The 24,121-nt window shown below is 49.9% G+C and overlaps 7 protein-coding genes across 7 annotated transcripts; 4 read left to right on the top strand and 3 right to left on the bottom strand.

The window, feature by feature from the left end:
* Positions 1–22: 22 nt before the first annotated feature.
* BJX68DRAFT_259018 (questin oxidase family protein) lies at positions 23–1,516 on the top strand (the record flags this gene model as incomplete). Its single annotated transcript, XM_071043631.1, has 4 exons — positions 23–232; positions 303–457; positions 521–648; positions 717–1,516. 4 exons carry the CDS (start codon positions 23–25, stop codon positions 1,514–1,516), a joined length of 1,293 nt encoding a protein of 430 aa, XP_070893350.1.
* Positions 1,517–1,673: 157 nt separating this feature from the next.
* Positions 1,674–2,762, bottom strand: BJX68DRAFT_272329 (transcription factor domain-containing protein; the record flags this gene model as incomplete). Its single annotated transcript, XM_071047182.1, has 1 exon — positions 1,674–2,762. The coding sequence occupies one exon, from the start codon at positions 2,760–2,762 to the stop codon at positions 1,674–1,676; it is 1,089 nt and encodes a 362-aa protein (XP_070893349.1).
* Positions 2,763–6,275: 3,513 nt separating this feature from the next.
* Positions 6,276–7,591, top strand: BJX68DRAFT_279509 (short-chain dehydrogenase/oxidoreductase; the record flags this gene model as incomplete). The annotated part of the gene is made up of 7 exons (XM_071048748.1): positions 6,276–6,351; positions 6,443–6,614; positions 6,697–6,814; positions 6,892–6,977; positions 7,049–7,200; positions 7,271–7,356; positions 7,457–7,591. The coding sequence occupies exons 1-7, from the start codon at positions 6,306–6,308 to the stop codon at positions 7,589–7,591; spliced, it is 795 nt and encodes a 264-aa protein (XP_070893348.1). The 5' UTR covers positions 6,276–6,305.
* Positions 7,592–11,600: 4,009 nt separating this feature from the next.
* On the top strand, positions 11,601–12,496 carry BJX68DRAFT_272327 (putative oxidoreductase, short-chain dehydrogenase/reductase family; the record flags this gene model as incomplete). Its single annotated transcript, XM_071047181.1, has 2 exons — positions 11,601–11,963; positions 12,119–12,496. 2 exons carry the CDS (start codon positions 11,601–11,603, stop codon positions 12,494–12,496), a joined length of 741 nt encoding a protein of 246 aa, XP_070893347.1.
* Positions 12,497–14,635: 2,139 nt separating this feature from the next.
* Positions 14,636–15,878, bottom strand: BJX68DRAFT_272326 (uncharacterized protein; the record flags this gene model as incomplete). The annotated part of the gene is made up of 2 exons (XM_071047180.1): positions 14,636–15,550; positions 15,609–15,878. The coding sequence occupies 2 exons, from the start codon at positions 15,876–15,878 to the stop codon at positions 14,636–14,638; spliced, it is 1,185 nt and encodes a 394-aa protein (XP_070893346.1).
* Positions 15,879–18,335: 2,457 nt separating this feature from the next.
* BJX68DRAFT_279507 (MFS transporter) lies at positions 18,336–20,424 on the top strand. Its single transcript, XM_071048747.1, has 5 exons — positions 18,336–18,523; positions 18,632–19,061; positions 19,112–19,896; positions 19,968–20,066; positions 20,161–20,424. The coding sequence occupies exons 1-5, from the start codon at positions 18,356–18,358 to the stop codon at positions 20,263–20,265; spliced, it is 1,587 nt and encodes a 528-aa protein (XP_070893345.1). The 5' UTR covers positions 18,336–18,355; the 3' UTR covers positions 20,266–20,424.
* A 1,235-nt stretch (positions 20,425–21,659) lies between these two features.
* BJX68DRAFT_272324 (major facilitator superfamily domain-containing protein) lies at positions 21,660–23,604 on the bottom strand (the record flags this gene model as incomplete). Its single annotated transcript, XM_071047179.1, has 6 exons — positions 21,660–21,892; positions 21,984–22,114; positions 22,186–22,415; positions 22,484–22,889; positions 23,019–23,342; positions 23,405–23,604. The coding sequence occupies 6 exons, from the start codon at positions 23,602–23,604 to the stop codon at positions 21,660–21,662; spliced, it is 1,524 nt and encodes a 507-aa protein (XP_070893344.1).
* Between the last annotated feature and the right edge of the window lie 517 nt (positions 23,605–24,121).

Below are 24,121 nucleotides of genomic sequence, written 5' to 3'. Positions count from 1 at the left end.
AATGTCTAAAGTTGTACCACCAATGTCTTCCAACACTCCTGTTCCTGCTCAGAAATCGATCAAGCTCCCACCAGCGTCCAGGTTGAGAGACCTCAAACCAGTGCCCATCTACGATGTGACCAAGTTCCCGGATGAGAGAACCCAGAAGTTGCGGGAGCTCCTAATTCAAGGCCATAATACGGTCGCACCGCTGCGCGACCCGGAGCTGATTCTTCACAGCCACTTGCCCCATGTAAGTTGTTAACACTGCGTCAAGGTTAATAGTTTGTCGGGCTTGGTCCATTGACTCCTCTGATTTTCAGCTCCTCGGATCTGCGTATGCACTAGGTGCCGGTAGCGACCAATTGACTAGGACATACGAACATGAAATCACTCAGTTGGTCCCCATCGCCCGAGGGTTCATCCGAGGCGAGGCTGTCTCCAAGGAAAATTGGAGAGATTTCCTGGCTCGTAAAGAGTGCGTTATTCGTTCCGCCCCATGGCTATATAGGGTAAGAAGAATGCTGAACAGCTTGATTAGGTACACCATGGCCTATCAGGATTTTTTTGACAAAGAAATCAAGGAGAAAGGCGGAAACTGGGGTGAGGTTCTTGAAGAATATCTCTACTCAGGGCCTTCACCGCTTGTGAATGGCTTTACTGGAGGCTGTAAGTAACGCCACTGCTATCTCTTGCCACTGGCAAGCAGCAAGGCTAACCCAGATGGCGAGGAGCAGTGGGCCATCCGTTTATCCATCTCGCCTATGCATATGAGTTCCGCAGCAAGGAGGTGGCGGCTCAAGCCCTTAGGCAGGGTTGCACGGAGTATAATCCCATGCATATTGTCCTTGACCGGGAACATCCAGACAAGTCTACATATGAAACTCCGTCCCTAACGGAGATATTCGAGAATGTGCGACAGGATTCACGGTTAAACGACCTGTTTGTCGACCCTGGAATCACCAACCTCGATGTCCTTTGCCAGGAGCAGAATCTTGCAGTTGTGCTGGAACACTGGAATGCCTGGCAAGTTTCCCCCACCGAGCTGTTAGCCCACCTAGAAGAGTGTTGCGACCTATCTGTTCTACTTGGCCTGAGTAATGGAAATCCACGGGACTCTTTTGATTTTTTCAATGTTCACATCATGACTGTTGCTCATGCTCTGCGAGTGTTGTGGCATTACTTCCCGGAAGATCGCCGCGTCTCAATCTTGAAGCAGTATGCTCTATTCGGGCTCATGACTTATATCTGTCAGCTGCGGCCTCGCTTCTCCCTCGACTGGATCGAAGCCGTTCAGCTGAACGGTCGCAACTGGGACTGGGTCATTGAAACTGCGTTAGCTCATAAGTGGGCTTTAGATGCCCACTTCTTCAAAGCTGTGCGCGCCCCGAAAGTCTTTCAGGAGACATTTGGTCGCAAGGATGATTTTTATTTGAGAGCAGCGATCAAATATGTAACTGAATTTGATGGCTGGGAAGGTTACGGCGAAGGAGTTGCGGGCTTTATTCCAAACCGAGATGGATGGAGACCAGAGTAAGCGTCAACCGTGCATTGCACTGATCTATGTTCTCTGTAGTCGATCCTTAGCTAGGCTGAGCTAGGTACAAAGACTATGGTGGCGGGAATCACTTTCTCTTCACGGGTGATGAATTAAAGTAATACTAGCAGTTCATGTCGTTGATGGTCGTGAGTAATCACAGGTAGACCGGCGCGCACACTGGCAGACCGGTATTCATCTGACTGGGACTCTCATCGAACCCCTTATATGGCACCCATCCGATGATGTCAGGGGCTTGTACTTGGAAAAGCCCCTGGGCCTCTATGGAGGACGTGGCCACTCCAGCTGGCAGAGTACCTGACAGCACAGAGTCATCGAAGGGCGACATCTGCATATCCATATGGGGCACTATACCCCATGGCGACTCTTCGGCAAAGGCCGATGCCCGCGCAGCTCGAGCGTTCCTCATCAACCTCTCCATGGGTGTCAGAACCCGGTCAAAATCTCCACAGATGGCCTGCTTCTGGAAAAGACTATAACTATACTCGATTGTAGGCCAGTATCGGTCGATGACCGATCGATCCATGCAGACGGATACCTCACTCACGGCGACAACGAGCGCATGCCAAGGGAAGTACAATGGTTCAATCCAGCGCCAGGGTAGTGACCGAGGATCGTTATAAAGCTTCTGTCGCTGTTGTAAAATCTCGGCTGCAATGACTAGGATCTGAGGGCTGGGCTGGCCTGCTGGGACGAAGTTTGGACCTCTCTGGAGAGGTCGGAGAGCAATAAGCTGCAGTACACCGGAGATCTGCTCCTTAACTCGGTTTGTAAACCAGTGAAAAGCAATATTCTCGGTATCAGCGCCGGAAAGCAGCCGATCCGCAGTTTGACGGAATTGATCCACCACCTGCTGGCGTATGTGAATGTCGGTGACAATCGGCTCGGTAAAGTTGGACAAATCCAAGGAGCGTAGAGCGCATTGACCGTAGGCGAAAATCATGAGAAGAGTTGCCTCGCTTTGTCCGCTTGAGACAACTGATAACTGCTCTTCTGTTACTGATCCCAAGTCGCTATCGTTGACGCTAGTTAGGGTATGGGTCATGATCCACGCCGACTGCATCATACACTCTGTTCCGTGGTACAACGAGGCCTCAAGGTCTAACCAGCCAATTACCTGCCACAGGCGGCGACGCATCTCACGTTCAAATGGCGTCACTGGAAATGGAGGATCAGTCATGTGTAGCGACAGTCCTTGCGCTATACGGAGGGCTACGCTGAGCATTGTCCATGGCCGCCGGCTATGATCATGAGTGCGTGCAGCCACCTGCGCCTGCAGTTAGCCCTGTAGTCATTCACACATTTATAGTGAACTGACCAAAGAAAGCACGAATGCTTGCAATACTGTCAGATCAGTTGTCACAAGAAAATCGACCCGTGCGAGGGCCGTTTTTGTATCTCTTTTGTACCTGGTCAGAACGGTCTGTTTTCTTTCAGCGAGAAAAGTGAGACACTGGCTTTCAGAGAGGACCGAGGTTGCCATATAGAACACGGCAGCGGCCAGTGCCGCAGGTACAGGATGCTCCCGTGGGTATCCCAAATAGTATTTTCTGTCATTGAGATAGGCGCAGAGAGATGGGCGGTGCAATATTTTCAATATTGGGTCGACTTGAACAAGGTAAACATCGAGGAGTACTTTCCGACGTACTGGCTCCGAAAGCGGCACTCCGAAATCACCTAGATTTTGCCCATGCGACACATCATGAGTGGCAATCTCGATCCTCTGCGCATCGTCACCATTGTCGGCGGGCTATGGAATCAGTGACTATTCATATGCTTAGACAGCTCTGCCTTTCATCGTGGAGAAGACGCGCTGCTCACCACTTTTGGACCCGCCGAGTCTCGAGTTGCCTGCATGCTTTCCGAAATTGGATTGTGTGACCCTCCAGTCTGAAGCGTGATAGTTCCGCAGCCACTGCTGATCATATCGGCGCCGCCTTCTCCTGATGATGGTAGGAAGTCTTGTATCTTCTGTTCCAACTTCGCTATACGATCGCGCAACTGTTCGTGATGGCTAGTTGCGCGTTTCCCTGAACGCCCGCGCGGGCAACGGGGGCGCTCAACGGCAACGCATGGGACTTTGTGCTTCAGGCAGTTGGTGCAAGGACTCTTCTTGTCGCATTTTACTTTGCGTCTCGCACAAGGCTGGCAGGTCAATCGAACTGGTAAAGCCGGGGACATAACTATGTCTGATTGAGGACCTGGACTTTTTGCGAGTATCGTAGTGTACATAAGTACCTGCGAACGGCCTCTTCGCTCAAAAGTGCCGCTCTGATACAAGAACGGCGTTGCGTTTTGGTGACGCGCTTCAGTCTCCTGAAATGGTTAATGCAGACAGGACAGGGTCTCGCTCTCCGGCTAAGATCCGTCAGAAGGCATGATCTGCAGCCAATGATCTGGTTCTTGTCGCTCGCTTCCCCGCCTTCTCCTGTCCACAAAGGCGGTCACGGGAATAGGATCGGGGCTATCGGAGCATCGGAGGGCCGACATATCCGATCCGCCGATTGTAAGTCGAATTGATGAGGAACAAGAGCTGGTACTAACTAGTTAGCTCGCGGAAGGTGTGTTTCAACATCCTAGGTACAGTCCCCTCAACTAGGCTAAACAAGAATACCACCAAATTTGCAGCCACATGTTCGGAGATAGCAGATAGCCCTGGCACCTTAGAAAAAAGGTTATTAAGTAAGCTTTGTTCGAATTCGGCAAGGTTCGAGCCAGGTATTTGTGGAAACAACCTTGGCATGCAAGAGGGTTGCCGAACTGAGGAGACTATTCCCCAACCCAGACTAATAACATTGTACAAAAGCCGTCCAGAGAAGCGCAAAAAAACCTCGCTGCGAGTGACTGTGGGATTTGGTTGTACAGCAGGCCAGTCAGAAAGCGGCAGGTTCGTCTTCCAGAGCGTCGAGCAAGTCAAGCTCGACCAGCATCTAGAAGGAAAACCCCAGCGAAAATCGCAGAAACGAAAAACGCCATTACGGCCACTCAGGCTTCTGGTCCATTTATCCCTTTTTTATGGGCTATGAGAGATTCGTCTTGCTCGTAGCGATGAACATCAGCTACATCTAGGACCATCCTTGTTGGTCAAGAAGCCAACCCGCTGCTGGAACACGGAAGAAAAAGTGGTATGCAACAGGAAGGAGGTACCGAGGGCAAATGTGACAGCAAAATTCAGCAGCAGCATTACAGGCGCAAACAGGAGCAGTGTAAATGGTTTAGATTGTGCTGCGACGAGCCGGAAATCGCGCTGGGAACAGAATGCAGTGCGTGATAGAGCTGCCTCTGGAGAACGTGGATTGTGTCTTGACGTTGCACACGCGGTTGACACCCGTGTGTTGTATGAATATTAATGCTGTGACAGAAAGTGCCATGAATTGAGCGTCTCCTAGTCACGTAGCGGTAAAATGAAAATTATGGAGAGGGCTGGTAGTCATAGTGACAGGCATATGGAAGGTCCATCGCCACCCTACAGTTGTAGCAACGAAACCGCCGGCTACAAGCCCAGGGAAAGGTCCAAAGACAGGCTGAGAGAGGAAAGTCCCAAGACAAGGTTGTGGCTTACATTGTTGTGATATCGGCAAGTGTCCATCCGCCAATCATGAGGGGAGCCGAACTTGCGCAGCCGGCGAAGAACCTGAAGAGACGTAACATGCCTACTAGTTGCTGTTGTGAGTCAGCATCCTAGAAGCAAGGAATTTGAAGCTGCAGGCTTTGTAGAGTATCAACCGGCTGCACGGCTCTGACAAGGAAGGAGCCATGAGGGGCCTCCGTACCAACCCGAGCATCTCCATGCATGCCCAGCGTCAACAAGCCTATTATTGTGCTTTGAGGTTCCAATATCCTCAGAAGTAATCGGGCTTTCGGGTCAAACATGCCGGCAGATAGTTTCCGAATGGAACAAACTCAGCGCCAGAAAACCTGGGTCAAGGGAGAAGGTTAAGAACACATGATCAAGAAGAAGAGGTTGGCCATAATTATATGACACATCTTTTTTGACATGGCCCTCAGTACAGTTAGTCCAACCGTAGGAAAACATTTTAGTCGACCCTTTGGCCGTGCCCACGACCTCGACTAGGTTTGCGTCCTGAGTACCACCCATCCGCGGATCCCAGGGTCGCTACTGGTAAAGTCCTCCAAATGGGCACCGACTGCGATTGAGAGTGCAGGGCAAGCCTTTGTTGATATAGCTGGTTTAGTGGGCCACCCTTTTAGAGGTTCAGCCCTCTTCAAGTGTTCCGTCCGGGTTGCTGAGGGAGATCGTATCGGAGTGCAAGGTGCCTATCAAACAATTCCGATCGTGGTCGAAATAAACACAGAAGTTTCGTACTTCCACTGGTGGAGGTATTTTCAGCCAATGTAGCTTCGTTCCGCAGCTACGGCCCTGTCATAAAATAGAAGCGGACAGATGTGTTCGGGTTTACGAGTTCCTAAAGCCGAACGCTCAAGGTTATTTTCTACGCAAGGACCATGTACACGCTGTGAATTAGTCCAGAATCCGAAGACTTCATTTCTCCACTGATAGAGCCGTCTTCAAATTGCAAGTGGCTACTTCTTCATTTTCCAAAAGCCGTGCAGGAGAATAAGACCTGACCGCGGGTGGGTAAAATCCACCTTGGGTTCGCATGAGACAATCCAGAGCTCTCCGCACACCGAGAAGTCAGCTGACGGCCGTCATAAAAGGAGGTGCTCAGTCGCAAGTTCCAAATCAGTCCGGTCCAAGTGCACTTTCTCTGTGATCACAAAACTCGTTGCACTGCGATCCGACAAAATGGCGTTTCCCTATAAGAAGATACTTCTCATCGGAGCTACTTCTGGTATACATCCCCAGGCTACACCACCCCGGCCTTGGCCGCAAATCTTTGATATCGCCACCTGATAATATGAGGTATTGACAGGGTATCGCAGGTATTGGCCGCGCTTTAGCTGGAAGTCTTGTTGAAAATGGGCGCTTCGTTATCGCAGTAGGTCGACGCCAGGAAAACCTGGATTCTTTCATACGGGAATATGGCGCGGCGAAAGCCGCAGCAATCCAGTTTGATATCAGCAAGATAGATGCTATTGCCGCCTTTGCAAAGAGGTGCGTCGTCAGAAGAGCCTGAGGGTTTTGGAGTTGTGTATTGATTTGTACTAATATGGCCTCCATTATTGGACTTTGCTAGTGTGACTGAATCCCATCCTGATCTGGATTGTGTCTTCATCAACTCGGGGATCCAGCGGCGGTCGGTCTTCAGCGAGCCAAGTGAAATTGATATAAAGGCGATCCAGGACGAACTGACGGTGAGAAGCATGGCGCCGGCTGAGGATCAAAGGCAACGTCATTAAAAGTATAGGTCTAACATCCCTGCTTCGTACAGGTAAACTATACCTCCTATGTGACATTGACCAAGGAGCTTCTACCTTTTTTTATGTCCAAACGGGATACACCAGTGTCGTTTATCTTGTAAGTAACTGTGGCCCACAAAAGCCGATGCTCGATGAAACGCCGACTAAAGACTCGACACAATTATCTAGCACCTCATCTAATCTAGCCCTGGTTCCGATCCTCCGATGCTCAAACTACTGCGCGTCCAAAGCAGCTCTCCACCACTGGATACTCTGCCTACGTGAGCAGTTGAAGGGATCTAATATCAAAGTTATTGAGATCTTCCCACCTATTGTGCAGAGTATGTATTGTTTAGTCTTTTCCGGCGAACCTCTCACAATTGGTAAGACGTCTACTCACCTGGATTGCAGCCGAACTGCACGACGCAAAGCACCAGCCTGACATGGGCGCACACGGGCAATCTATGGGCATCCCAGTGGATCAGTTCACTAAGGAGGTAAGTATATCTTTCTATTGTGCTCTGGTCCTGTCTTCCCTGCACGGGGCTATCATTTGCAATGCCCCGTTGGTCCTTAGGTTCTGATTTCGGCATACAGGCAATGGAAAAACTCCTGGCAGGGGATGAACAAATTCCCATAGGCCTATCTACTATCGCTTTTAATAGCTGGGAGCAGCAGCGCCAGCAAGCTTTCTTGAAGGTCGTTGAGATGATGAAGAAAGGTGGCTTTTAGGCCAAAGAAAGGTCCATACTCTATCTTGAACAAGATCCGCATCACTTCCATGTCCACGGCGAAATTACATATATTGTGTATAGGAGAAAAAAGAAAAGAAGAAGAAAAGAGAGACTCACTGGAATTTTGTCCTCCCAGCGGTGATGCTAGAAACAAAATTTTAGCATTATATCATGTATGTCAGCAAGGATATTATAAGCCCACGTCAATGAGGCTGGTAAAGTAATGAAGAAATTGGGGTGCTTTGCAGCCGTATTTTGATTTCTATCTTTATATATTTAGAGGTAGTGTATAATGAATAAAGCAACTTGGACTATATCGCATTTTGGTGATATTTAACTAGGGGGCGTTTGAGGAGTACTAATGTCAAAAGGACCACGTCTTTCATCCAAGGATACCTTTCTCCTCGTCACAATCTTTATTAACTTGGTCGTCTTTGTCATAGATAAATGACAACTACCGCAATGATTGCGCTGCCTTCGCCTTGAGCGTTGGCGTCGGCGTCGGCGTTGGCATCTGACTGGGACGCTTCGTCCAGCAGCGCCCCACTTTTTGCTGCAGAATAACCTGTGGATCATGAAAGCAAAAGCCGCAAAACCCGAAAGTCCATCCAAAAAAATGAGGCAATCATGCTCAGAAGACGAGTAATGTCTGTAAGTGCGGACGAAGCACGGCCAGGCGAATTCCATTAATTGGAGCTGCCATATGTATTCCACAATAATCCACAAGCCCTGGAAGAATTTCGATTGCCGAGACAACGTCGTTCCTTCTGGATCGAAAAACTGATGAGTTTGATCAGTAAGAGGCGACGTCCGGACGCCCTACTATTAAGTTGTTCCTATTGCGGCCGCCTATTTTCACGCACTGAGCATCTTACAAGACATGAGCGTACTCGTCAGTCAGCTTTCATACCTACGGCCATACTTTCCCGCCCGCTGATTATTATCAGATCGGAAGGAGAAACCATTTAGCTGCAATTATTGTGATGCTACCTTTAGCCGAAAGGATGTGATTAAGCGACACCATCTCCGATTTCATTCTGCTATACCTCAATGTCTTGCGGAAGGCGCCATACAGGCAGCCACAGAGTCTGAACAGCCTGCGATTCAAGAGATCACGTCCAACAAGCCAGCAACAAGGCCGCAAACTCCTCCCGATCTGTGCTACGCCCAAGGGAGAAACACCGTTGACATGTCCGTGACCGCTGGTGTGAATGGTGAGGACCGCCTTATGGAGAATTTGGTACTTGATGCTTTACTCCCAAATGCGGAGATTCCATCTGCTTTAGGCGAAAGGTTCTCGGACTCCTGGCCAGGTTAGATCCATCCTGCACAAATTGACAGAACAGCTACCTACTCTTTAGCGCAGGCATTTCAATTCCTATCGATGATACTGAGCTGGTACCTGACCCGCTTTCCTGGCATGGGTCCCTTGAGGTGTCACAAAGAAAGAGAGATCGACTTTTGGCGGAGGCAGAGGGGGTGCCAGAGCTGGTCAGTAAACTCTCGTTAGGTGAAAGATCCGACTTCTTTTCCTACCATCTGCTTTGTGTTCCCTGCGCCGTATTTGAACTGATCAAAGTTGTCATAGGCGGCGGCGTGGAATTTCTCGAATTTCCCCTCGTGCTTGAGACTGGAAAGGTTCCTTGGCGGGTGCTTTGACTGCTTGCTTGACTATCTTCCCTTTATCCACGCTCCGACATGGCAGGCTGAAAATGCGCCGCCTTGCTTACTATTGAGCATGGCCGCCCTGGGTGCAGAGTATTATCAGGAGCACCGCTATGCTCATGTTCTGTGCAGAGCAGCAATGTGTGCACTTACAAAACATGTAAATCAACGCTATGAAGCGCTTTTTATATCAGCTAACTGGACTATAGCTTGCAGGAAAGTCTCCGGGAGTCTCGGAGCACCCTACATGGGTTACCCAATCGGTCCTGATCATCACAACATACGGTATTAGATGTGGGGAATTTGGAAAATTTCAAGAGGCATTATCATGGGCATCGCTTTTGGCTAATGTGAGTGCCTTTTCCTTTTCGACGGTAAACTACCCCCCCCACCACAGGCCTTTGTGCTGAAGTATATGATTGAAACGCGCTCAGATCGTCCGCGGCAGCCGAGGTGCAACAAACCCCGGCAGTGACGGCGAGGAGCTACGCAAGATTTGGACCAGGTGGATTGAGCATGAAACAGTATTACGGTAATAGCTCTTGTATCCCTCATGGTTTCGCAGTTATGGAATCCTGCGAAACTTTAAGAGTAACTGGGTTGATAGGACCAAATGGGCTGCAAATACGTCATTGGGTCTTTTGACTATATGCTTTAACATCCCGCCACTACTCCTAGCCAGCGAAATGAGAGATCTTCCCCTTCCGTCTGATGAAGCGGACTGGACGAGCAGGACTCCCGAGATATGGGCCAAGGTTCGGACTGGCCAGTGCCGAGACGAACCCCGCTTCAAGGAAGCATTGGAGAGCCTTCTCCCTCACTCAGTTCGACCATGTGGAACTGTTAGCGGCTTTGGATCTTATGTATTGCTCCATTTAATTCAGCAAAACCTTTGGATCCTGCGACAAAATATTTGGTTGGAGGCGGAACATTTCGTGTCCTGCCTGAAGACCGTCCGTCAAGCTCTTGGAAAATGGGAGGCCGCCTGGGAGGGCAACCTGGAATCCTCACTGCCCTCATGCAAACCCCACAACGCTATAACTACAAACTCAGCAGCATTGCTTTACTTGGCGTACATGTGGTGTGGTACTGATTTCTCGTCAGTCCGAGCAGCCATCCTCTCTCATAACGCAGGAAGGATATCTCAAAGCATGGAGCATCTACATATCACTATTGAACGGGTCGAGGCGGCGTCCAATATTGCCGCTCATGCACTTCGAGCTCTCAAGACACGCGTTAAATTGGGTATGGCACTAAAAGTACCCCAGGTTGGCCGTTGCCAAAGTTTGGAAGCCTTCATATTCTCAGTCGAGTGCTGTGAGTACAAATCTCCCATGACTGAGCCTATTACTGGAGATAGAAAGAAAAAGAAAAGTTGACGAAAGGTACTTCGCATTGTAGGCCTGTTTTCGTGTGCGTGGTTGAAGAAGACTCAGGGTCGCCACGAGCTTGGCAGGTCCCTCCATGAGCAACAGACATTCAAATCGGCCCAGGAAGTTTTGCTAGAGGTCGACCTAGGTCCTGCCCACTCGGAGAAACCCTACCACTCAAGGCTGGTTTACGTATGGGCTCTGATTTTTGAGCGTCGCGCTGTATGGAAGCTTCAGGTGCTCTTGGCAGATGCACTTAAACGGTACGCAGATACGCTGTAAGCCTTGAGACCACTGAATTAGGGTGATAGAATAAAAGAACTATAGGGGGAAGAAATTCGGAATGTTCGATGACTGGCGGGCACCCTTTCAGTAGAATGTGTAGAAAACCCGGATACTGGGCAAAAATTCAATACCAAAGTAAACTTCCGGTGAATATCCAATAGTTCCACTGCGGGCTTTTATGGAAGTAGAAGGACTTAGAAGTTGATGATTGAAAAGGCGGACTGTTTGAGCAAGTCGGCAGCGCCTTTCTCTTTCTGGTGTAGGACGTCCTCCGGACCGCTTCAGCAAACTGCTGGCGGGGTCCATGGGCAAAAGATAGCAACGGAAAAGCATTGAAACACACAGGCCCAGTAGGTCACGCGCTCACTGTATCGGTGTCCCGGCCATTGAGTGTCCGATCAACCCACCCCTCTTGTCCAATCGGTAATCCTTAGGCCCTTTTACTTCGAGTTCGTGAAACAGCTAATGTAATTTTGTCTTCCAGTTCCGGCGCTCGGTGTAAAGAAAGAAGAGGAAGATAAGAATAGGGAGAGGGGGATCGGCCTTCTTCGGAGTAAGGAGTCTGTTAAAGATGTGGTATATATTATGCCCTCTCCCTGTTCCATGTTTCTTCACAATCTGCTTGCCGATTCATTACCATCATTGCCTTTCAACTGGACAGAGTTTACACGAAAATATTGTCCAACCATGGCTATCTCAGGAAAAGTGGTGGTTGTCACTGGTGGATCTAAGGGAATTGGCAAAGCCATTGCCCTTAAAGCCGCTGCGGAAGGGGCCAACGTCGTTATCAACTACTTGAGTGATGTGGAAGCAGCCAACAATGTCGTTGCGGAAATTGGGAATGATCGTGCACTTGCATTTCAAGCCGATATTGCCAAGATGGAAGAGATTGCCAGGCTAATTGATGCAACTATATCACGTTTTGGACAAATTGATGTCCTAATTCCTAATGCCGCGTTTATTCCAAACTGCAGCCTACGCACGATGACTGAGGATGACTTTGATAGAGCTTTCGCCGTTAACGTGAAGGGCCCCTGTTTCCTTGCGAAGGTGAGAAATACTAACCTTTTTGCCTTTCGCCGTCAAAAATATTCTTTTCTATTGATTTATTTTTCTTTTGGTTTCTACCCACTTTATATTCATTAATCATGATCACTATCTTTCCCGCCAGTCATCAGCTAACAGATCTCTTTCCTGCCACCCAGCAAGCCGTACCACATATGAGTCCTGGCAGTACTATTATTTTCATATCGAGTGATATGACCGACTCATCCACCATTCTACCACAATTCCTCCTGTACGTCTCCACGAAAGGTGCCATGAACCAGACAGTTCGAGCCTTGGCGAGGGACCTTGCAACTGCTGGCATTCGAGTCAACGCCGTCTCCCCTGGACCAACAGGTACAGACGCGCTTTACCATGCCATGGACGATGAGAAGCTTCGGATGCTCGCGAGCCACAACCCATTCAATAGAATCGGAGAGGCAGCAGAGATAGCAGCAGTGGTTAGTATGCTATGGTCAAACGATAGCGCTTGGGTTACGGGCCAGATACTTAAGGTGAATGGCGGTAGTATACTATAAATGCGCCTGACAGACATAAATTAGGGACCAGTGCATGCCATTTAACAGAATGTTATACCATACCGCCTTGAAAGACGAGGAAAATAAACCTCACCTCTATGAGACTCCTGTGGAGAGCATGGAACTAGCAAAGCAGGTTTCTTGATGGCTACGGTAGTCTAGATAGTTATGTCCACTTTGGTCACGCAAGGCAAAATATGGCCGCGGCAAGATTACTTTGTGAGTCTGTATGATGGAGGTCTTAGTGTCGCGTGGTCATATCTACCACACTTTTCCGCTCTTCCGCTCTTCCGACGTTTTAGTTTCTCCTTTTTTCCCTTTCCTACCTTTCTATTGTTTTAAGAAGGGAGGGCGCCTTTACCCAGAAAATTTCGTACCTACTGTTCTAACCAGTCCTACCCCACCGCAGGTACGCTCGGAGCTTTCTGGGCTAAAGGCCGACACAGCCGGAAAGGATGACACTGAACAACCCGCAACCCCCCAACACCCACCATCCCGGAATAAACACCCCCACGCTCCCAGATCCTATCTCCCGTGGCTATGTCGGCAATTCAGGTACATCTCTATACCCACTTGAGTATTGGCCTCTTTGTCTCATTCAAAGGCCACCAGAGCCCTGGCTGCGAACCCTATTCTTATAAACGACTCTGCCACTGATCGAAGATCCTCGGACTCGTGATTCATTTGCAACAAAATGCGCAAGTCTGGGTTAATTAATCCATGGACAGCCCTGCAGCCGCCTGATGCTGAGATATTTGGAGACGTGATTCTAGATCAGGCTCTATGAAGTGCTGCTGTCTTCCGCGGCGGGCTTCCTTATGTGGAATCAGGTAGCCGATATCAAAGGCTTGATTTACGATCGCGTGTAGCTCTCATCCGCAAAACGCGTGCTGTTGATCGGGGAGTCTAATGAAAGCTGCGGCTTTGTATAACATTTTCAAAGCCACTTCCCTCCAGACGCCGAGATCGAATGACGTTTCGAGCGGGCTCGGAACAAGTGCTTCGCAGGGGAAACAGGTGAAAGTGGCAGGCTGGGCACATGGCGTTGGGACTATGTCGATGACAAGCCGAATAACTATTACGATGCTATCGCTGTGGTACAGGGGGTTCAACATACCGAGGACTGGTCCGAGACAGCGACCCACCTGGTCCGGGTTTTGAAGCCAGGCTGTTGCGACAGGAGAGATTTCCTTCGGCCCAGCGTTCATGGAGAAGATCAATGCTGATATTGGCCTTCAATACCTAGTTGACAAGCTGTTCGCTGGTATACAATGGATTACAGGAATTTGTCCTACTGGAGCATAGAGGATCTCAAAAACGCATTTGGCAATCAGCTGATTGAGCAGGCCTGGATCGTTCATCGAGGCATTGAAGACTTTTGGGGACGAAAGCCTACTTTGCCGGATACACAGTGGTTCGATAAGGATCCGACGAGCCAAGTGCCAAGTCAGTGTCATAAGCCCCTTAGATGAGATGATTAGTTAGCTACCATAGAAGCTTAATGCATCTGTTTCGTGGCACTGAACAGGTAGGCCTGTGCGCAGCATTTTTCCATTGACAATGCCTGGTGGGCTCGACGGTATGACGACGGGTACAAGGTTCTGCGTCCCGTTCGGCAAGCGGGGAGGCGATAGAGAGTGCCTTCTCCGTCGGGCAGCTTCAGCTCTGTAGAGGCATTCCTGGCTGGATCGGTCGCACGTCGTACAGGGATCTCCTCCGTTGCATTTTATCTTTCGGAGTCGACACCTTTGACAGGCTTTTGCTAATCGCGTTTTCTTTGACGCGTTCATGCCGCGTTTTAGCATGGCTTCAGCTATTGACCAAGTCCTCTTGGCAGTTGACGTCGGGCATTCCTTGCCACGCTCACGGGCGGTTAGACTTGATAAACCATGGGCTATGCTAAAAGGAGATTTGTGTTGGATAAATGTACCGCCTTCTTGTGCTTGATAGTCATTCATGTAAGCTTTGATCAACCTTGATTGCGTCCGAGAACTAGAAATACATGCATCAGTCCCTCTTAATTAGTCTTTCACCGACTTCAGAGGAGTTTCAACAAATCTCGGTGCTAACAAACGGCCACTGGCCATTCCATGCCTTAAACAATCCCCGTCCAGGCCTGACGCTCATGTACCATCTCGGCTAAATTCTAATATACGCCATCCCCGTCGCACTTGGGCCCGCCCCAAGATGCTCAAGACTAACCCTCTGAACCAATTGCTCCCTCTCAAAATCATACACCACGACCGCCGCATCCGTCGTCCCGTTGCCCGGACTGAGTGCATAGACGAAATGGTCCACAACCCACAGATCCACGAGACCCGGGTCTTGGCTGGGGAGGTTAGTGATAGACAGGATCTCGCCGTTAACTGCATCAAGCTCAACGAGGCGGTTGAGGTTTACATCTGTGACGAAGACACTGGCGCTCTTTGGTGAATATGCAGCCCAGCACGTGGCCGACTGATCTGCTATCTTGATATTCGCCCTTGACTTGACAGTATGCGTCTCCTCGTCAACCTCAAGGATTGAGACCCCAAAGCCTGGATCCGTCGCGAAGAGCAGACCACTAGACGGGACAATCGCGGTACCAAATAGGAGACCTGTCCCCTCAGGCGAAGAGCGGATCCCCTCAAGCGAGACTTGCGCAGCGCTCTCAGGCTTACATCCGTATTTGACGGGGTAGACAGCGATGAAGCCTGGGTTCTCAGGTGGACCGTCGCCCTTTACAAGCGCATATATTGCTGTACTATCTGTGTTGAAGAGGATATGAGACAATGTATTGGGTGGTCCCGTGGCAGGCGTGGTCTGGTTCAGGTGGAAGGGGCGGAGGGCGTCGAAGTCGCCGAGGCCATGATCGCTGAATGTGGTGCAGGAAACACCGGCCTCTGCGCCTGTTGCGCCCACGCAGACTAGGTTCCCCTTTGTGGTTGCGGCGACGCTGTTGGGGAATTCGCCGGGGATTTTCGCCTTGTCGAGCAGGGTTAATTTCAAAGGGGAATGTCGGTTGACTTTTAGTTGGCTGATGGTGCTGTCGCCCGGGTTCACTGCGAAGACGTACTGCACTTGGGTATCAGCATGCTATTGCCCAATAACACATGGGAGAGGGGGTGTGTACCTCGCCTGCGACAGCCACAGCGCCTTGACTGAAGAGCGAATCTGGGCCCGCTGGAACTCCATCCGAGTCCACGCCAGCCTCTCCAACACCACCGGTCAAGGTAGAAACAGGTTCTCCTAGTAGGCCATTGCTCTGGATAGGTAGTCCGATGACTGCATTTTCATGGTTGTTGGTCAAGACGTAGATGGCCTGGTTCTCCTTATGGGGTGTAGGCTGCCCATGGACAGCCGAAGCCGCGAGGAGCAGGGATGTGATCGCCGTCGCACGCATTTCGCAGTAAGAGAAGAAATAATAGTCGTTTTTTATTTTAGAACAGATGCTGAATGAGAATCCACTCAACAGCTATCTGCGATGCCCTTTATATGCATTCCCCCACTCGAAATTCAAGTTGGGAACTGTATTCCCAGAAACGTATACGCTCCGTTGCGTCGACAGGAGAGATATGTATAGACACACCAATATTATTGGCCCAGCGCTTGGAGCATTTGATTACGGAGCAGTGATTACTCTAACAACCACTTCCTCACTGGGCATCCGGCGCCTACTGCCAGTGTTTGGTGGGGACAAGGGTCGGCTGCCGCAAGGGGTACCTATGACGAGGCGCATTCCAAGTTCGGAGGATGAGGAGGACCGCATCTAGCAGGCGTGGCGATACTGGACTCACTTGCCTCAAAGAGGAAATTAATAATCGCTGTCAATCGTAGTGAATGGCACAAAGACGGACATCGGAGCGCGATCTCGTCCGCCGACGCCTCCGCCGAGATCAACATTGAATATAGGGAGTTCGAACTTCACCCCCCTCGCAAGGATAAATCAATCAACTTATTGGAGATTACTTAGTGGGCGAACCCCATCTTTCGCGAATAAACGACAGTCGCTATGCCACGACGACGGGTGCTGAGAGGTTGAGGTTGTGCTGCGAGCTGAGTCGGAACAGCGCACCATCCAGCTTGTTAGGGTAATCGGCCGGTAGGGCTGAACAGCGACGATGCTGAATAATGGAGACAAGAACCGACTGCCAAGAAGAGTGAGCGCATAGCAATTCTTGTTCGAGCAGATGAGCCGATATGCGTCCACGTATCCGTCCTTTGTCCGCAGCCCGACCGACAGAACATTCGGCTGAGGTGGGGAATATGGCATCCGAGTTCGTCGTTGCATGGCGATATAAACAACTGTCGGCGCGGCTAGATATGGTATTCAACCTCGTCAGCCGCAAGACCCTTAGAAATAATCAGTGATCACCATGAGCTGGAAATTGATCGTGTTGCAGGCCTAGCTGCTCATCGGTGCCTCCGCATCGGCTTTCACGCGTCACAGCCCCTCTTGACTAGACGGAGCCAGAGTCCGATGCAACCCTCGATCTCCAACTCCTGCGAGTGCCAGCAGCGACGGAGCCGCAGCCGAAGAAGGGGTCTATATTCAACTTTGGCGGACGGGGTTTTGCGGATCGTGGCACACTGGTTTCTCCGCATCCGGAGTGGGAGTATTCTGACAAGTTATAGTGAAATCGAAGCCTAGGCGCACGCGGACAGGACGTTATTCAACATTCTCATTGAATGCGCCAAACCTCCACACCACGATCTCGCCGAACAAACGCCAAGGACCTCGAAAAGGATATTTACAACCTCAGTCGAAGGCCTCCGCGAGGAGCCTGTGATCTCGGGTACAACACTCGTTGACTCTAGTGCAATACTCTCCGGAAACAATCAACATTGGCAACGGCTCCTGAAGCGATGTTGGCTGGGAATGCCACCGGATTCGCGATGATATATAATGACTTCATCGACCTCGGGCTGACCCTCATTTTAACCCCCGTCGACGCTATGGTGATTTTAGTAAGATGGCTTTTGGATATTTGCGATCTACAGGTTCGGAGCGAGATAGGGTACTTATACAGTGGCTAGTGCCTAGTGGCCTTTGGGCCACCCCTAATGGTACACATTATTCTTAGGGAAGAAGCGAAGGGTGCTCGCTAACGTCAATAAAAGCCCCCATCTCGCTTCGAATCTCGTTCAAGATCAACTTCGCTACGGCAACAGGTAATAATATGTTTCCCTTCTTTCCTTCAGCTCTCTCTTCGAATTTATCTACGTGAAGCCTTGACTTCGAACTCTCGGGGAAGACAAGGCCATATCCTCGGCAAGACGTGTGCCAAGTTCGCCAAGGGGCTAAGTTGAAGCGATCTGGTTCCAGGAACTGGGTTTCTGCCCTGGAACTTCCAGGTTGAGGGCCACTCGTTCCTCAAACTTCTTGAGAGGGAGGGCAATTTGAAGCCCGCGAATAATACGCATCATGCCGGGTGTTACGCTGAGATCAGTCCCAGCACATGTTCGATTTCGTGGTGCTTGTCGAGTCCCTCACTTCTGCAGCACCTGCAAGTCAGCACGTTGCACAGAGATCGTCATCTCCCTTGAAAGGACCGCGCCACGAGGGGAAATGATTGGCCCAGCTGCCTGGGTCGGAGCGAATGGCAGCCCACCGGAATCCAGCGCGTGCCCACCTCCAGCGTTGTGTGAGGTCAGTGGCTGGTCTTTGCCGGGGGTGGGGCCGCGCCGTCCAATCCACTGCCCGATCCATATCTCGATCGTGGCCCCGCGTTGCAACGGGATGCACTGGTGCCAGTGTGTTTCAGTCGTGCCTCGTCCCTTAAATACCCTGGCAGAGCTCGAGGTGCTCGGGAGATACCGAATACCCCTGTCTTTTTTTTTCGTGGTTTTCCCGCGGTTTCTTCGAGTGCGAGTTGAAAAATGGACGTTGAACAAGCTGCCGCTGCCCGCGCTGCAGCAGACCACGACAAGAATAAAGATGCGCCATCGGTCTCAGAAAACCGCTCTGTCCACGTCGGCGACAGCGACTTGCTCGGAGGAGAGAAGCTAGACGCGGTGCTGACCGCGAAGATGGCTCTGGTGAACGACGTGCGTGACAAGCGGCAGGATTGAGCAATTGATTCAATCGGCCCGGTACATCCTCGCGACAGAGGCGCGACTGCCCTTTGCACGGCTACTAACCATCTTCTTCTGCAGGCAATCGACGAGATCGGCTTCACCCCGCACCAGTGGAAGCTCTTCTGTCTCAATGGCTTCGGGTACGCCGTTGACTCGCTCATCCTCCTCCTCCAATCCATCGTCTCGACGCAAGCCGTCCTCGAGTTCCGACCCAGCTTCGACACCGGTCTCACCATTGCCGTGTACGTGGGTATGCTAGTCGGCGCACTCTTTTGGGGATTCTCGGCGGATGTCATCGGTCGTCGCTTCGCGTTCAACGTTTCGCTCTTCATCTCCTCCGTGTTCACCATTGTCGCAGGCGCATCGCCGAATTGGATCGTTCTCGGTCTATTCACGTGTCTGAGCGCGTTCGGCGCGGGAGGAAACCTCGTGCTGGATACGGCCGTCTTCCTCGAGTACCTTCCCAGCACGCACTCGTGGCTGGTGACGCTCATGGCGGCCTGGTGGGGTAAACAACCCCTCTCGCCCTTCCCTATCTTAACATATTAATTGAGACAGGTGTCGGCCAACTCGTCGCAGGTCTCTTCGCCTGGGCATTTATGCCCAACTACTCGTGCGCGGACGCTGCCTCGTGCACGCGCGACAACAACCAGGGCTGGCGGTACGTCTGGTACACCTCGGGCGCATTCGTCTTCGTCCTCTCGATCCTGCGCGTCACCGTCGTGCGGCTGGAGGAAACACCCAAGTTCCTTGTCTCGGAGGGCAAGGACGAGAAAGTCGTCTCGGTCCTGCAGAATATCGCAAGGAAGTATAACCGCCCCTGCAGTCTGACCGTCGAGCGTCTATCCGCCTGCGGCGTAACGCGCACCCGAAACAGCGGCACATCCAGTTCCAAGAAATCCTGGAAGATCATCTCATTGCGCGAACTAACCTTCCACCTCCGCGGTCTCTACGCAACCCGCAAAATGGGCCTCTCCACATCCCTAATCTGGTTCTCCTGGCTTCTCATCGGCCTCGCCTATCCGCTGTTCAACGTCTTCCTCCCACAATACCTCGCGTCCCGCGGCGCGCAATTCGGCGAAGATAGCTCGTACATCACGTGGCGCAACTACGCAATCACAAACATGTGTGGGATCTTTGGACCGATACTCGCGGGGTTCATGTGTCGGTCGAGATGGTTTTGGGGTCGCCGGGGGACGATGATCATCGGCGCCCTGGTTACCATGGTGTTTTTCTTCAGCTATACGGCTGTGCGGACCGCCGATCAGAATGTCGCGTTTACGTGTGTGATTAATTTCTGTTTGAACATCTATTATGGAACACTTTACGCGTACACGCCGGAGGTATGTATCCCCATATCCCCATTTGAGACGAGATTGCGAATGAATGTGGAGCTAATGTTGCGGGTGGACAGGTCCTCCCCTCCGCGCACCGCGGCACAGGAAACGGCATCGCGATAGGCCTGAATCGGATCATGGGAATTGTCAGCGCGATTGTCGGTCGCGAGGCGGATGTAAGTTGCTCCCTTTTCGCCTTCATTCCATCCCTCCCGCTCTTTCGCTCCCTCCGTATTCGTTTCTTCACCGGATGCGCGCTGACAAAACCAGACCTCAACCTCGGTACCGCTATATATCTGCGCAGCACTCTACATCGTCATGGCGATTGTAGCTGGCGTCTTCCCCTTTGAGCCGATGGGGAGGCGAAGTAGTTAGACGACAGGCTTACCTTTAGGTATTGAGGAGATAGTAGGGTTGACGCGACAGTAGTAGATGTGATTGATTTATATGATGGACATACAGGAACGGATCTAGATATACTTGGATGAGCCCATGCAGCTGATTGTTTGATTTCCCCAATGCGACACACGATGCGAGCGCGAAGACGATATGGCCAGCCCAGTGCAGTTACAATGAATCGTTACTTAGGAGTATTCTGGTAGGTAGGTCGTTGTTTTTAGAATATTGTATTGTATATGTAAAGCGATGACCCGTAAATTCCTACTTCAGGGAACAAGTACCTAGTAAGCCGTGCTGTTATTACCAGTCTGAGCCCCTCCTGGCACATAGTCGCGACATAAGCAATACCAGACTATGAAATTCCGATATTCGAAAATCTCTTACTATATATATCTTTTCTTCTCATGGGAGGACCACATCCTTGAAGCTGGAATAGTTCAAGGGGTCGTGCACTAATAGGGCCACAGCAACGTAGATAAATAACAGGATTAGAAGACCCAAAAGTGATAATCACAAGATATCTGTAGTAAAGCCAATTAATGAAGGAAAGCGGAAACTGGTGGGTGAGCGATAGGGAGCTGTTCTGAAATATAAGGATCCTGTACATGGCGTGGACGCTAGTCGGCAGTCTTTAGCCTGTGCTGATCATACTACCACGATGTAGAGGTATCCAGGTACAGGGTAGTTGTCTCTAGGTACAGGGCAGTACTTTGTAAGATATACTGATTAGGAAGGTGCTAGGTGTCTCTAGATATAGTGCAACCTTAATACTACCTTTTGCACTATTTGCAAACCTCTTAAAGGCTAAGGACGTTTATAATAAATAACTTCAAGACTCTCCATGACTTACTACTTAGTCGCATGAATCTCTAGATCTTGAAAAAAATGTGTTTAAAAGAACATACAAGGCTCGCCATTGAGCGATTAACACTTACTAAGCAAATTTGTCCAAAGGTAGAAGAACCCACACCACTTCCCAAGATAGACTTCAAGTTAATATAGAAACAGAGATACAAGGATATGGATGATCGATTAAATCCTACCTTGTATTTCCGCGCCCTTTACAAATCATCTTCTGGTCGTGATCCGGGCTCGCCAGACATTAAAGCCGGCCCCCGAATTTACTAGTCTAGGTGTCCCATATTCACGCCCATTCTGCATAACTATAATTGTATATATATACTTCGGGCAAAACTATGATGTAAAACAGATGATTTGTGATATTGTATGCCTTCCTATCTTCCTAGGGCTCGCTGTGACTGCACTCGGTATGGACTATTTCATCCTGGCTCTATAATCGAATACAACGCCCAGGGGCCGAGAAGAATTTCCTTTGTAGAGTGACACTCAGTAATAACTAACCATTCCCTTTAGATTTTGTTGGTACAAAAAGGGTTCTCCTTGTCCGTGAGGTCTCGGAAAAGGAAGTCTGATTCTTGGAGCTCGGGATGAAGCTCAAGGAACCGCCGTCTCTTGCGGTTTTCATAAATCAGATAAATCAGTTGGAGAATGCCCAAGGCCAGGCAGATCACCATGGCGACTACATTCGCCCGTCGCCCCTGGACATAAGGAGCGGAGGTGTAAAGCTGAGGACCAACGATGCCTGTGCTCACGCGAGAGGAAGGAAGAGTCAACAAAAACCATCCGTCCAGATATATAAGTCGGTGGCAAAACAAGGGACTAGAGATACTTACTACCAGTAGCGTAGAACATGAAAATAATTCCGTGGGCAGTTACCTTCTTTGTGTGACCCGCGATATTACTTGCGGTAACTCCCATCCCAAGAATAAAGGAGGCTGGCATGAAGCCTCCCATAATCCACAAGCTGTATTGAAGAACCCCAGCGTCAGCTTTCTTACCTTGTATACAAGTGAACTTGGGGATTTTGTATCTTACCCTGCAACTAACGCCCATCGATGTTCGAGAGAGACTGCATACAACATAACCGTGCCTGCGAGAGCGATGGTAGTGGCGATAATAGATAGTACGACTCGAGAATTCGGAATATATGTTGCTCCCGCGGTGAAAACGACCAGAGCAATAATTTCAATAAGACCTGTTGGACATTGTAATAGAGTGGTCTGCAATGTGGTGAAGCCAAAGCCGCGGATGACCAAGCCGCCAAACTAAATTTTTTGGTTAGTGTGTTGTTTGGGGATTCGAATCGGAGTAACAGGAAAGCATTCAAACGTACGAGGGTGATACCGGAAAGAATATTGCCAGCACCATTAGCCAATCCACTCAGAATAACCTTAGGGTCCAACAAAGCCTCGATTGCTTGTTCCTTTCGGAAGGTCTTATTTTCAATCCCAGTTTGGTTTGACTTGACACGGCTAATGGCAATTGCTCGTTCCTCCGGGGTCAGGAACCAGGCAGTAGCTGGGTTCGAGGGCAAGGCCAAGAAGAGGACAATCGACCAGCACGTGGACAAAGCACCACAGATGATGAAAGGGTATTTCCATAAAGGTATTGTGCCATTGATATTCCCTATGCCGTAGGCAAACAGGCCTCCAGCTATAATCGCAATTCCGTTGGTCGCGTACCAGAAGATGAGGCGAAATGGCTGCTCCTCGCGCGTGTAGTACATGCTTGTGATAATGCTTTTCTGAGAGTTAGCTCATATTCTCACATAAATCCATGGCTGGTAATAAGTAGAGAGAATTTTTTTCTTTCTTCGGTGCTTTCATTCTCTTTCGGGTGGGAGATGTTGAGTTGGCTGTTATACGTACACAAAGCCTGGCATTTGAACCGATTCGGCTGCCCCCAGGAGGAAACGAAGAGCAGCAAGTCCTGCAAAGTTGGAGGCCGTTGCCATCAGGAAGGAGATCACTCCCCAAGCTAAAACCTGGCATGCAAAGTATTTTCCCACTGGAAAACGCTGTAGCAAGAGTAAAGATGGATATGACCAAGCCAGAAGTCCGAAGAAGAATAATGAACTCGCCCAAGAGTATTGGGAGCCTGTCATGTTCAGATCTTTTTCTAGATTATAAAGAACCGCATAACTCATGGAACTTTTGTCAAGGTATTGTAGAAATCCAGTGACCATCATCAGGCTGAAGACGTTAGCAAGTAAAAAAAAAAAAAGGAAAACGCCTCGCGGAATGTTAACACGTACGGCATGAGATGGAGGTCGATTTTTCTCCGGACACGATTGCCCTCCTCAAGCGAAATTGTCTGCTCGCGTGCTTGAAGATACACAGAGAACGCCACATCTTTTCGCTGTTCGTCTTCACTGCCTTCATCTGATGGAGGCTTATCATCAACAATGTGCGTTGGCTCTTTGGGGCCCAGTGTTCCTTTCTCGATTTCCGACATGGCTTGTTCCAATCGACGCCTGGTCGATACACTGCGCAGTGTTCTACAACTATTGACGGCCAGATTTATCAACAGGAGATACGCCTGATATAAATAGGGTTTTGAGGATTAATTTAAAATTCGGAATACCATGAAGATAAAGACATCATAAACTAGCCTATGGTGATATTTTTCTTCACGGCCAGGAACAGCACTCCTCGAGTGGCTATCTGCCAGCGTGCAATGGCTGGCAAGAGAAAGCTCTCTTCAAAAATGATAAATATTTGGAGAATATGGCATCACTATTTTCCACAGCACTTTCCCGAGTATTCTGGGTTCTTTCTACAATCCTTCACCTCTGGGCGCGATCACAATGTTCAAGCTAGATTAGGATTGACCAATAGATTGGTCAATGCTCGTGTGCGCTTAATTTATGCTCGGCTCATTTTATAATACTTCCCGTCGGCCAGTTCACTAATCATGGACCCACTTCACCAATCCCAGTAAAAGCGAGATTAGGTTTGGCCAACAAACCGAT

This window comes from Aspergillus pseudodeflectus, assembly GCF_044049435.1.
Source record: "Aspergillus pseudodeflectus strain CBS 756.74 chromosome Unknown BJX68scaffold_78, whole genome shotgun sequence".
In the NCBI taxonomy this organism is placed as follows: Eukaryota; Fungi; Ascomycota; class Eurotiomycetes; order Eurotiales; family Aspergillaceae; genus Aspergillus; species Aspergillus pseudodeflectus.
The sequence above is the reverse complement of the archived record's forward strand: the minus strand, read 5'-3'. Positions and strand labels throughout refer to the sequence as shown.